The following is a 13,837-nucleotide window of genomic DNA, read 5'->3' on the forward strand; positions in this document are numbered from 1 at the left end:
CCGGCTGTACCCAACGATCTTCTAGCTTAGGGAGACTTCGCTTCTCCCAGAAGGCACCTGGAATATGCAAATTAGCCTCCTGAAGCTTGAATCCCTGGTTTGATGACGTACTTTCCTGTCAGGGTATTTTCAGAGCAGAGCTGCAGGCAGTGAGTGTTTCCATCCAGACCTGACTGGTGGACGCGCTGCAGGAAGTCTGATGTTTTTGGCGGGAAGGAGGTCACATGACGTATTTTCCTGTCAGGGCATCAGCTGGTACCAGACCTGCAGGCAGTGAGTGTTCCAGACCTGACTGGTGAACGCGCTGCAGGAAGTTTGCCTCTTCCTCTCGCCGTAGTTACCGGTTACTATGGTCTGCGCGTCCCTTAGCGACGCCCCGCACACAGCAGACTCTCCGCCACAGACCTTTCACCTTTCCGGGGCTGCGGTAACGGTGCTGGAAATGGCTTCTAACCCGAGCGTCTTCCTCCTGAACGTGAACGGACAGATTGAGAGCGGCGAGGTGAGGCCTAGGAGCGGTGCTGAGGCAGGCCGTGGAGTAGCTCGCTGCTAACATGCAGCACACGGCATGCTGGGAGTTGTAGTTCTGCGGCAGCTGGAGGTTATGGAATAGAGCAGGGTCCTGTCACCCCCGTATGTCACTTTTTGCTCCGTTTCCGCCATTTTTAATGTCTTTCGCTTTTTTCCCCAACAGTTCCCGGAGTTTGACGATCTCTACTGCAAGTACTGCTTCGTGTACGGCCACGACTGGGCGCCCACGTCTGTAAGTGTCCACGGATACGGGGTCCCCTCTGTCCGCCGCCATCTTCCCGCAGTGCGCTGCCACCGCCTCATTCTCACGGGCGGCCCTGCGCTGTGGCCCCCAGGACCCCTCTTCACTTTCCATTTCTCTTCTTCATTTTCCAGGAGCGATAACCTGTTATTTTTCATCAATAACACTCGATATGAGCTGTCGTATTTATCGTCAACATTTTGGGGTCCTTACAACTTTAATACGGGGGGCGCTGCGGTTATCTCTGTTATGGGGGGGACGCTGACGGTTATCTCTGTTATGGGGGGGACACTGACGGTTATCTCTGTTATGGGGGGGACGCTGCAGTTATCTCTGTTATGGGGGGGACGCTGCGGTTATCTCTGTTATGGGGGGGACGCTGCGGTTATCTCTGTTATGGGGGGGACGCTGCAGTTATCTCTGTTATGGGGGGGACGCTGCGGTTATCTCTGTTATGGGGGGGACGCTGCGGTTATCTCTGTTATGGGGGGGGACGCTGCGGTTATCTCTGTTATGGGGGGGACGCTGCGGTTATCTCTGTTATGGGGGGAACGCTGCGGTTATCTCTGTTATGGGGGGACGCTGCAGTTATCTCTTATGTGGGGGACGCTGCGGTTATCTCTGTTATGGGGGGGACGCTGCGGTTATCTCTGTTATGGGGGGGACGCTGCGGTTATCTCTGTTATGGGGGGGGACGCTGCGGTTATCTCTGTTATGGGGGGGGACGCTGCGGTTATCTCTGTTATGGGGGGGACGCTGCGGTTATCTCTGTTATGGGGGGGACGCTGCGGTTATCTCTGTTATGGGGGGGACGCTGCGGTTATCTCTGTTATGGGGGGGACGCTGCGGTTATCTCTGTTATGGGGGGGACGCTGCGGTTATCTCTGTTATGGGGGGGACGCTGCGGTTATCTCTGTTATGGGGGGGACGCTGCGGTTATCTCTGTTATGGGGGGGACGCTGCGGTTATCTCTGTTATGGGGGGGACGCTGCGGTTATCTCTGTTATGGGGGGGACGCTGCGGTTATCTCTGTTATGGGGGGGACGCTGCGGTTATCTCTGTTATGGGGGGGACGCTGCGGTTATCTCTGTTATGGGGGGGACGCTGCGGTTATCTCTGTTATGGGGGGGACGCTGCGGTTATCTCTGTTATGGGGGGGACGCTGCGGTTATCTCTGTTATGGGGGGGACGCTGCGGTTATCTCTGTTATGGGGGGGACGCTGCGGTTATCTCTGTTATGGGGGGGACGCTGCGGTTATCTCTGTTATGGGGGGGACGCTGCGGTTATCTCTGTTATGGGGGGGACGCTGCGGTTATCTCTGTTATGGGGGGGACGCTGCGGTTATCTCTGTTATGGGGGGGACGCTGCGGTTATCTCTGTTATGGGGGGGACGCTGCGGTTATCTCTGTTATGGGGGGGACGCTGCGGTTATCTCTGTTATGGGGGGGACGCTGCGGTTATCTCTGTTATGGGGGGGACGCTGCGGTTATCTCTGTTATGGGGGGGACGCTGCGGTTATCTCTGTTATGGGGGGGACGCTGCGGTTATCTCTGTTATGGGGGGGACGCTGCGGTTATCTCTGTTATGGGGGGGACGCTGCGGTTATCTCTGTTATGGGGGGGACGCTGCGGTTATCTCTGTTATGGGGGGGACGCTGCGGTTATCTCTGTTATGGGGGGGACGCTGCGGTTATCTCTGTTATGGGGGGGACGCTGCGGTTATCTCTGTTATGGGGGGGACGCTGCGGTTATCTCTGTTATGGGGGGGACGCTGCGGTTATCTCTGTTATGGGGGGGACGCTGCGGTTATCTCTGTTATGGGGGGGACGCTGCGGTTATCTCTGTTATGGGGGGGACGCTGCGGTTATCTCTGTTATGGGGGGGACGCTGCGGTTATCTCTGTTATGGGGGGGACGCTGCGGTTATCTCTGTTATGGGGGGGACGCTGCGGTTATCTCTGTTATGGGGGGGACGCTGCGGTTATCTCTGTTATGGGGGGGACGCTGCGGTTATCTCTGTTATGGGGGGGACGCTGCGGTTATCTCTGTTATGGGGGGGACGCTGCGGTTATCTCTGTTATGGGGGGGACGCTGCGGTTATCTCTGTTATGGGGGGGACGCTGCGGTTATCTCTGTTATGGGGGGGACGCTGCGGTTATCTCTGTTATGGGGGGGACGCTGCGGTTATCTCTGTTATGGGGGGGACGCTGCGGTTATCTCTGTTATGGGGGGGACGCTGCGGTTATCTCTGTTATGGGGGGGACGCTGCGGTTATCTCTGTTATGGGGGGGACGCTGCGGTTATCTCTGTTATGGGGGGGACGCTGCGGTTATCTCTGTTATGGGGGGGACGCTGCGGTTATCTCTGTTATGGGGGGGACGCTGCGGTTATCTCTGCTATGGGGGGGACGCTGCGGTTATCTCTGCTATGGGGGGGACGCTGCGGTTATCTCTGCTATGGGGGGGACGCTGCGGTTATCTCTGCTATGGGGGGGACGCTGCGGTTATCTCTGCTATGGGGGGGACGCTGCGGTTATCTCTGCTATGGGGGGGACGCTGCGGTTATCTCTGCTATGGGGGGGACGCTGCGGTTATCTCTGTTATGGGGGGGACGCTGCGGTTATCTCTGTTATGGGGGGGACGCTGCGGTTATCTCTGTTATGGGGGGGACGCTGCGGTTATCTCTGTTATGGGGGGGACGCTGCGGTTATCTCTGTTATGGGGGGGACGCTGCGGTTATCTCTGTTATGGGGGGGACGCTGCGGTTATCTCTGTTATGGGGGGGACGCTGCGGTTATCTCTGTTATGGGGGGGACGCTGCGGTTATCTCTGTTATGGGGGGGACGCTGCGGTTATCTCTGTTATGGGGGGGACGCTGCGGTTATCTCTGTTATGGGGGGGACGCTGCGGTTATCTCTGTTATGGGGGGGACGCTGCGGTTATCTCTGTTATGGGGGGGACGCTGCGGTTATCTCTGTTATGGGGGGGACGCTGCGGTTATCTCTGTTATGGGGGGGACGCTGCGGTTATCTCTGTTATGGGGGGGACGCTGCGGTTATCTCTGTTATGGGGGGGACGCTGCGGTTATCTCTGTTATGGGGGGGACGCTGCGGTTATCTCTGTTATGGGGGGGACGCTGCGGTTATCTCTGTTATGGGGGGGACGCTGCGGTTATCTCTGTTATGGGGGGGACGCTGCGGTTATCTCTGTTATGGGGGGGACGCTGCGGTTATCTCTGTTATGGGGGGGACGCTGCGGTTATCTCTGTTATGGGGGGGACGCTGCGGTTATCTCTGTTATGGGGGGGACGCTGCGGTTATCTCTGTTATGGGGGGGACGCTGCGGTTATCTCTGTTATGGGGGGGACGCTGCGGTTATCTCTGTTATGGGGGGGACGCTGCGGTTATCTCTGTTATGGGGGGGACGCTGCGGTTATCTCTGTTATGGGGGGGACGCTGCGGTTATCTCTGTTATGGGGGGGACGCTGCGGTTATCTCTGTTATGGGGGGGGCGCTGCGGTTATCTCTGTTATGGGGGGGACGCTGCGGTTATCTCTGTTATGGGGGGGACGCTGCGGTTATCTCTGTTATGGGGGGGACGCTGCGGTTATCTCTGTTATGGGGGGGACGCTGCGGTTATCTCTGTTATGGGGGGGACGCTGCGGTTATCTCTGTTATGGGGGGGACGCTGCGGTTATCTCTGTTATGGGGGGGACGCTGCGGTTATCTCTGTTATGGGGGGGACGCTGCGGTTATCTCTGTTATGGGGGGGACGCTGCGGTTATCTCTGTTATGGGGGGGACGCTGCGGTTATCTCTGTTATGGGGGGGACGCTGCGGTTATCTCTGTTATGGGGGGGACGCTGCGGTTATCTCTGTTATGGGGGGGACGCTGCGGTTATCTCTGTTATGGGGGGGACGCTGCGGTTATCTCTGTTATGGGGGGGACGCTGCGGTTATCTCTGTTATGGGGGGGACGCTGCGGTTATCTCTGTTATGGGGGGGACGCTGCGGTTATCTCTGTTATGGGGGGGACGCTGCGGTTATCTCTGTTATGGGGGGGACGCTGCGGTTATCTCTGTTATGGGGGGGACGCTGCGGTTATCTCTGTTATGGGGGGGACGCTGCGGTTATCTCTGTTATGGGGGGGACGCTGCGGTTATCTCTGTTATGGGGGGGACGCTGCGGTTATCTCTGTTATGGGGGGGACGCTGCGGTTATCTCTGTTATGGGGGGGACGCTGCGGTTATCTCTGTTATGGGGGGGACGCTGCGGTTATCTCTGTTATGGGGGGGACGCTGCGGTTATCTCTGTTATGGGGGGGACGCTGCGGTTATCTCTGTTATGGGGGGGACGCTGCGGTTATCTCTGTTATGGGGGGGACGCTGCGGTTATCTCTGTTATGGGGGGGACGCTGCGGTTATCTCTGTTATGGGGGGGACGCTGCGGTTATCTCTGTTATGGGGGGGACGCTGCGGTTATCTCTGTTATGGGGGGGACGCTGCGGTTATCTCTGGAATCAGTGACTGGCCGGTATATAGGACTACAGATACTCACTGTGCTGTTTGGTGTGAGTATTGCAGTGATTGCCTCAAAAGGTTGTGCAACAAAATATTTAGGCTATGTGCCCACGCTGCGGTTTTTGCTACGGATCCGCAGCGTTTCCGCAGCTATGGATTCGCAGCAGTTTCCCATGCGTTTACTGTACAATGTAAACCTATGGGAAACGCAATCCGCAGTGCCCATGCTGCAGAAAAAACTGCGCGGAAACGCAGCGGTTTACATTCCGCAGCATTCAATTCTTTGTGCGGAATCCGCAGCAGTTTTACACCTGCCCCATAATAGAAAACCGCAGTGGAAACCGCACAAAATCTGCGGTAAATCCACAGTAAAAAAAGCAGTGCTTTTGCACTGCGGATTTATCAAATCCGCTGCGGAAAAATTCGCAGTGGACCACTTGTACGTGTGCACATACCCTAAGTTAAGAGTACCATCATTTCTGTCCAGGCCGATTTCATGAGTTTTATTTATTTTTTTTTTTTTAATTCTGTGGAAGAATGGCTGAAAAGCAATGTCTGACTGTCATTTGTTCATTTTTATAGATATTTTATTTATTATTACTTTTGTCAGATTCAAGTTATTTCTGTGACCATTGTGAGTTTTTCTGTCATCAAACGAGGGGTACCACAACAATTTTGAACACGTGTGTATCTGGGGGACGCTGTGGTTATCACTGTTATGGGAGGACGCTGCGGGTATCTCAGTGATGGGGGACGCTGTGGTTACCACTGTTATGGGGGATACTGCGGTTATCTCTGTTACGGGGGCACGCTGTAGTTATTACGGTTATGGGCGGACGCTGTCGTTATCTCTTATGGGGGGACGCTGTGGTTACAACTGTTAGGGCTTGTTTTCACTTGCGAGGAACACGTCCGTGTCTCGCATGTGGAAACGAAGCTCTGGTGCCGGCACTGTGGAGCGGAGCGTGCGGCCGCATAGCAACAAATGCGGCCGCACGCTCCACTCTGGAGTGCCGGCACCAGAGCTTCGTTTCCACATGCGAGACACGGACGTGTTCCTCGCAAGTGAAAACAAGCCCTTATGGGGACATGGTGGTTATGTTTGTTATGGGGGGGACGCTTACGGTTATCTGTTATGGGGGGATGCTGCAGTTATCTCTTATGGGGGGACGCCGGGTTATTACTATTATGGGGGACGCTGTGGTTACCTCTGTTATGGATGGATGCTGCGGTTATCTTTGTTATGGGGAGACGCTGCAGTTATTGCTGTTATGGGGGGGGCGCTGCAGTTTTCTATATGAGGGGGATGCTGTGGTTATAACTGTTATGGAGTATGCTGTGGTTACCTCTGTTATGGGGGACGCTGCAGTTTTCTCTATTATGAGGGGGACGCTGTGGTTATAACTGTTATGGAGTACGCTGTGGTTATCTTTGTTATGGGGGGATGCTGCGGTTATCTCTTATGGAGAGACGATGCCGTTATTGCTGTTATGGGGGTGACGCTGCAATTGTTACTGTGGGCGATTCTGTGGTTGTCTGTTGTGGAGGACGCTGCAGTTATCTCTATTATGAGGGAGACGCTGCAGTTATCTCTATTATGAGGGAGACGCTGGGGTTCTCTGTTATGAGGGAGACGCTGCAGTTATCTCTATTATGAGGGAGACGCTGTGGTTCTCTGTTATGAGGGAGACGCTGGGGTTCTCTGTTATGAGGGAGACGCTGTGGTTCTCTGTTATGGGGGTGACGCTGCAATTGTTACTGTGGGAGATTCTGTGGTTGTCTGTTGTGGAGGACGCTGCGGTTCTCTGTTATGAGGGAGACGCTGCGGTTCTCTGTTATGAGGGAGACGCTGCGGTTCTCTGTTATGAGGGAGACGCTGCGGTTCTCTGTTATGAGGGAGACGCTGCGGTTCTCTGTTATGAGGGAGACGCTGCGGTTCTCTGTTATGAGGGAGACGCTGCGGTTCTCTGTTATGAGGGAGACGCTGCGGTTCTCTGTTATGAGGGAGACGCTGCGGTTCTCTGTTATGAGGGAGACGCTGCGGTTCTCTGTTATGAGGGAGACGCTGCGGTTCTCTGTTATGAGGGAGACGCTGCGGTTCTCTGTTATGAGGGAGACGCTGCGGTTCTCTGTTATGAGGGAGACGCTGCGGTTCTCTGTTATGAGGGAGACGCTGCGGTTCTCTGTTATGAGGGAGACGCTGCGGTTCTCTGTTATGAGGGAGACGCTGCGGTTCTCTGTTATGAGGGAGACGCTGCGGTTCTCTGTTATGAGGGAGACGCTGCGGTTCTCTGTTATGAGGGAGACGCTGCGGTTCTCTGTTATGAGGGAGACGCTGCGGTTCTCTGTTATGAGGGAGACGCTGCGGTTCTCTGTTATGAGGGAGACGCTGCGGTTCTCTGTTATGAGGGAGACGCTGCGGTTCTCTGTTATGAGGGAGACGCTGCGGTTCTCTGTTATGAGGGAGACGCTGCGGTTCTCTGTTATGAGGGAGACGCTGCGGTTCTCTGTTATGAGGGAGACGCTGCGGTTATCTCTTATGGAGGGACGATGCGGTTATTGCTGTTATGGGGGTGACGCTGCAGTTTTCTCTATTATGAGGGGGACGCTGTGGTTCTCTGTTATGGGAGGGCGCTGAGGTTATCTCTTATGGAGGGACGATGCCGTTATTGCTGTTATGGGGGTGACGCTGCAATTGTTACTGTTATGGGAGCCGCTGTGGTTCTCTGTTGCGGAGGATGCTGCAGTTATCATTGTTGGGGGGGGATACTGTAGTTTTTCCCATTTGATAAATTATTCTATGTTTTTGAATGTCATTGCGCCATTTTTGCGATGAAGTTCATGGCGTAATGCTCAGTTCTTCCACCAGGTGTCGCTTCATTAACAGTTTTATCTTTTCACCTCTCTTTTTTAGGGGGTAGAAGAAGGGATATCCCAAATTGCTTCTAAAAACCGAGCTGTGACCCAGAGCGTCGTGTGGAACTTCCCTGTAGAAATCACGTTTAAAAGCACCAACCCGTTCGGCTGTAAGTACCTCCATGACACACCAGAGGCGGGAGAATTTACGTTTCTCTCTCTGGTTGTGCCACAATTCTACCACCAGGTGGAGCTCACTCCTCACTCTTCCCATTTATTTCACAGTAAATGCTCATCCTTGCCAGTAATTGTGGAGGACAGGAAGGAAGGCACATTAACCCCTTAATGACAAGGCCTTGTTTGGCTCTAATCGCTTCCACCTTGTACTATAATATTTATATAACGCAGTGTATTTTTAAGGACCTAATAGGTTCTGATACATGGCAGACCTTGGGGTCATTATTTAGTCTCCAGGAATTAGTACATTTCGCTCTCTTCTTTGCACCTCGAGGGTGGGCTTCTAACCTGGCACATAAGTTGGGGAGTGCCTAAATCCCTGCTGGCAGAAAATATAGTGATGCAGACATGGCTCGATGTGTTTTAGGCTAATGTCGGAATTTCTTATTTCCTGAGCGGATTTATCACCTCACCCTGGGCACGGGTGCAGAGCATGCCCACGTCTGTCTTGGGACGCATCGGTCCCTGGCATTCCATGTTATTCCCCTGGATCCATCTGTCGCAGGCTGATAATATATGAAGCCTTCTGGTGGAACTGTATTATTGATCGCACTCGGATAGGTCAGGCGTCTTTCCTATGCATCGGGTCACAGCCTCGATGATCAGTACGAGTCCCTGTTCCTACTTATCTGCACTCGCTACTTCACATTACGCTTTCTTTTCAACGAACAGAGGCACGCTCTCATTAGGACACGTAGACTCCCCCGCTGCTCGAATTTATAGACTACAGATTAAACATGTCGTCTGCATCGCCTTCTCGTCTGCAGACATTAACTCTTAGTAGATGGTTGTTGTTAGTTCATTTTTATTTATTTTTTTTCATCAGTCCTGACCTAGTCATCATGTTCACACAGCTGAAGGCTTGTGACAGTGTACCAGTATAAAGAATGAAGAAAAGCAGCGCCACCTTCCCATCTCCAGTGCTCGGTTCTTTTCACGGCTCACTAACAATATTTATGTCCCATTTCTGGGGGTCTGACTGTTGGGACCCCCGTAGATTCCACTACATTCATTATCTGGGTGCTGTGTTTGCGCTTGCACCAGCGATCATACAGATATCACTTATCCTATGAGTGGGTAATAAATGTATTTTAGTGGGAAAACCCCTTTAAATGCGAAGTACTGAAAAGTAGGACCCCCACCTATCCTGATAATAAAAGTGCTGCAGCATTCTACTCCTTTCATGAAAGTGATACCCAGATCACTGTGGTGGCGCTGTGCAGGGGAAACCTAGAAGGGGACACAGTGCTAAGTCAGCATTGTGCCCCTTCAGGATCAGTGGGGGTCCCACATATCATATGCAAAGAGTTTTTCCATGTCCTAAACACAGGGCAAATGAAGCCCCTGCTCCGTACTGATGGGGGTCACATATGCTCAGAGCCATATTAAATGTTGTTCTTTTAGGACGGTCCCTTATCTTGTACTTTCTGCACGTTGTGTTTCAGGGCCTCAGATTGTGATCAGCGTCTACGGACCGGACGCCTTTGGGAATGACGTAGTGAGGGGCTACGGAGCCGTTCACCTCCCCTTTACCCCTGGCAGGTAAGTGTATCCATGCATCCTGATTGCATTCATCTATAAATATGATTGAAGGGGAATTGCCCTTTGAGAGGCACATTGTCAGGAGGGATAAAAGGATGACATCCGAGTCATTGTCATATCAGATCCCGCTGCAAGACCGCCGATCAATCAGACGGGGACGCAGGAAGACGCGTTAAATGTGGCGGATTTGTTCCCCTCCGTCCTCAGTGATAAACACTTTTTGGATGGGCTCTCGAACAAAACCCTCTACAAACCTGCACCCACGGCTGTCAGGAATGGGCTTGTTTTTCTGTGTTTCTTGTATAAAGATGGCGCCAAGGATAAGCAGCCATAGACATTACAGCCCACATCATAGACGCCTGGCCGACAGCAGCGTATCGGACCATTAAACACCACGTCCTCTTTACCAACAATTATTTTAAATGAGAAATGAAGCAACTTTGCAACAGAATCGTTTTGGTGTCTACAACTCTTATACGGAGCTATGTGTCTCCATGGTAACAGACTGTACACATACCCCGTATAGAATGATACTGCTGGCAGGTTCCCTTTTTTATTTGTCCTTTACATCTAGGGGGAAAAAAATGATAGAAAGGAAAAGACTGTAGACTACACACGGCCTGTCTGTAGTCTGTTACCATGGAGATGCATCGATCTGCATAGGAGCTGTAGAAACGAAATTACAGGTTTTTAGTAAAATCTTCTTGCAAGGTGGCATTATGTTTCATAGTAGGATATTGATCAGGTACAGTATCAACGTCTCATTAGTGATGGTCAATATTTCGCAAGTCTGTGGGCGCGAGAACCATCCTTCATCTTCAGCTATTACGTTCCCTTCATTCACAACGACATCTGCCACCGGAGAAGATGGCAGATCGAAGCTTTCTTGCTGGTGACCTTATGGAAGGAGACGGCACAGAGCGGAAACATCCCATTATACGCGGTTAATGACACTTCCATCCGGAGGCGAAAGCGATTGTTACATTATCCTTAAGATCCACTTGGAGCGTTCATCACAAGTATCCGGAGTCTAGACCGGCGCTATACACGTATTCACACTGCACACCGACTCCGCTCTGTCTCGTCCCTCTGTTATTACTCTTGGACTCGCACAGGTAAAGTCTTTCAATCCCCCGTTGTCCGTGCACAGCATGATTGGACAATTATTGATATAGGGAATGGGATCGCACATATTCTTTCATTTAGTTATTCATTTACAGGAGGAATAACAGAAGGACGCCACAAGATAAAGAAAAGATGATTCAGGGGGGATTTTTTATTTTTTTTAAATAAATGAAATATGAGAATTTAGGGGTATTACTCAGAAATACAAAAAGAGGCAATTATTGTAAAGATCCTGCTTAGCGATGGAGACAAAGGGCATGTAATGCTACATAATTACTCTAAGGAGGTCTGCCTTTCAGGATTCAAGAAAATGAGAGTAGTAGTCCCTATGTTGGAGGACAGGTTGGTTGGAAAAGTCACTGTATGCATACATTACATTACTGACCTGTACTGATCCTATAGTGATCCTGAGTTACCTCCTGTATTATATTCCAGAGCTGCACTCACTATTCTGCTGGTGCAGTCACTGTGTATATACATTACTGATCCTGAGTTACATCCTGTATTATACTCCAGAGCTGCACTCACTATTCTGCTGGTGCAGTCACTGTGTACATACATTACATTACTGACCTGTACTGATCCTGAGTTACCTCCTGTATTATATTCCAGAGCTGCGCTCACTATTCTGCTGGTGCAGTCACTGTGTATATACATTACATTACTGATCCTGAGTTACATCCTGTATTATACTCCAGAGCTGCACTCACTATTCTGCTGGTGCAGTCACTGTGAACATACATTACATTACTGATCCTGAATTACATCATGTATTATACCCCAGAGCTGCACTCACTATTCTGCTGGTGCAGTCACTGTGTACATACATTACATACATCCTGTATTATACTCCAGAGCTGCACTCACTATGTCTCTTCTGCAGACATAAGAAGACTATTCCCATGTTTGTCCCGGAGTCGTCCTCGAAGCTGCAGAAATTCACCAGGTGAGTGCTGTCTCCTTCTCTCACATCAGATGATGTCCGGCTCGGTTGCTCGGCTTCTTTATGATTTATTTGTATTATCGATGTTCCCCCTTTCCCTCCATTTATGTTGGGCTATCGCCCATTTTCCAGCACTAACTCCAAAGTGATCCACGGCCTAAACCCTGGGCAGAGAAGCCGGGTATGTTAGTCACATTTTACTGGGGATCTCTGGATATGAAATCTGGGGTGACGCAAACCATGACCCACTGTTTAGGTATTACATTGCTGTACCCCACAGACAAAGGCTGCATCCTAGTTATACCATACAGATATTGCTGCACCAAAATTATACCCCACAAATAGACTGTACCCCACAAATGCATGCCGTGGGGGGACAGTACCCCAGTACTATTCCCTGCTCCCAGACTGTATCCTGTGGATATAAGCTGCATGATGGTAGAGCTCCAGAAACAGGATTATTGGGTGGTTGTAGCCCCCCAGATATACAGGACTGAGACTGTAATTACATTCTTGTATCACCAGCGTACCACCAGACATTGCAGTGCGAGGGTCTCATTAGTACCTCGCAGACGCCCTGTGTTATTCATCACCCAGCGCTTTTATTTTCTGCCTTTGGGAACATTTCCGTCTTGTTGTTGTTTCTATTATTGATCACTCCATAAATGAAAAGATCTGATAGAAGCTGAATGTAACTACCAGTATCGGCACCAGAGCAGAACAAAGGGGCACAATTGGGGGCTAGACAGCGGCCTGCATCTGTTCCACCATTTGTGACACCACACAACCTTTTACCGAAACCAAGGGAGTCCCCATGATGTTTTTCTACAGCGCTGACTCCTTAGGAACCAAGCTAGGGCTGTGATAAATGATGGAAGGTCCTAGGTACAGGCCAGTAGGAGTCAACATAAAGGTCCTTCCACATCTGAGATACAGACAGAGAGCTGCCGAAGTACCCAAGTAATATCAGAGGTCCTCAGACACTGCGTAGTTCCTCTGTCATGTCACTCATTCCCATGTGTTTGATAGGACCTCCGTGATGTCACTGAAAGTCACTTACTACCTTCATGATGTCACAGGTTCTCAGAGTTTGGATAGCAGCTTAGTGATGTCACTCTTACCCAGATTTTGGAGTGCTGCCACCATGTTGTCACAAGTTCCTTGACGTCTGATAGCACCGCAGTGATGTAACTGGTTTACAGAGGTTACTTAGTAGCCCCATGATGACTCCAGTTCCCAGACATCAAATCCTTGGCACCTCTGTGATGCCACTGGTTCCCATATGTCAGATGGCTCCTCTGTGATGTCGCCGGTTCTTGGGCATCGGACGGCTCCTTTGTGATGTCGCCGGTTCTTGGGCATCGGACGGCTCCTCTGTGATGTCGTTGGTTCTCGGGCATCGGACGGCTCCTCTGTGATGTCGCTGGTTCTCGGGCATCGGACGGCTCCTCTGTGATGTCGCTGGTTCTTGGGCATCGGACGTCTCCTCTGTGATGTCGCCGATTCTCGGGCATCGGACTGCTCCTCTGTGATGTTGCCGGTTCTCGGGCATCGGACTGCTCCTCTGTGATGTCGCTGGTTCTCGTATATCTCAGGGCTTCGTTAGTAACATTACTTTCTCTAGTAACGTTCCACGACGGCATACGGAGGTTGCCTCTTTGCCCTAATGGGGAACAGGAAATGGAGAGGTTAAAAGGCCCTCCCACCTCCCTCTCACCAGTGTCTTTCCTGTTCCCCATGGGACAGGAGAGGTTTACTTCGTATGCAGTGGTGGCCGGTAACTACTGCTATGCAGGCTCTGCCTAAAAATTATAACCGGGCAGCATGGGGTCGTTTCTTACCTCCC

At 51.5% G+C, this 13,837-nt stretch overlaps 1 protein-coding gene across 3 annotated transcripts in view; it reads left to right on the forward strand.

The window, feature by feature from the left end:
- Positions 1-261: 261 nt before the first annotated feature.
- B9D1 (B9 domain containing 1) overlaps positions 262-13,837 on the forward strand; it is a 154,299-nt gene continuing 140,723 nt past the window's right edge. For 2 of the 3 annotated variants that reach the window (XR_011314734.1, XR_011314733.1), the window contains exons 1-5: positions 262-502; positions 695-763; positions 8,203-8,314; positions 9,827-9,923; positions 11,932-11,994. Coding sequence is in view for 1 of the 3 variants with exons in the window: in XM_069734651.1 (XP_069590752.1) it covers positions 350-502; positions 695-763; positions 8,203-8,314; positions 9,827-9,923; positions 11,932-11,994 (494 nt within the window). In the remaining 2 variants the exon portion in view is untranslated. The remainder of the gene's footprint in view (positions 503-694; positions 764-8,202; positions 8,315-9,826; positions 9,924-11,931; positions 11,995-13,837) is intronic. The other variant, XM_069734651.1, reaches the window with a different exon arrangement.

Source organism: Ranitomeya imitator, chromosome 7, assembly GCF_032444005.1.
Source record: "Ranitomeya imitator isolate aRanImi1 chromosome 7, aRanImi1.pri, whole genome shotgun sequence".
Taxonomy (NCBI): Eukaryota; Metazoa; Chordata; class Amphibia; order Anura; family Dendrobatidae; genus Ranitomeya; species Ranitomeya imitator.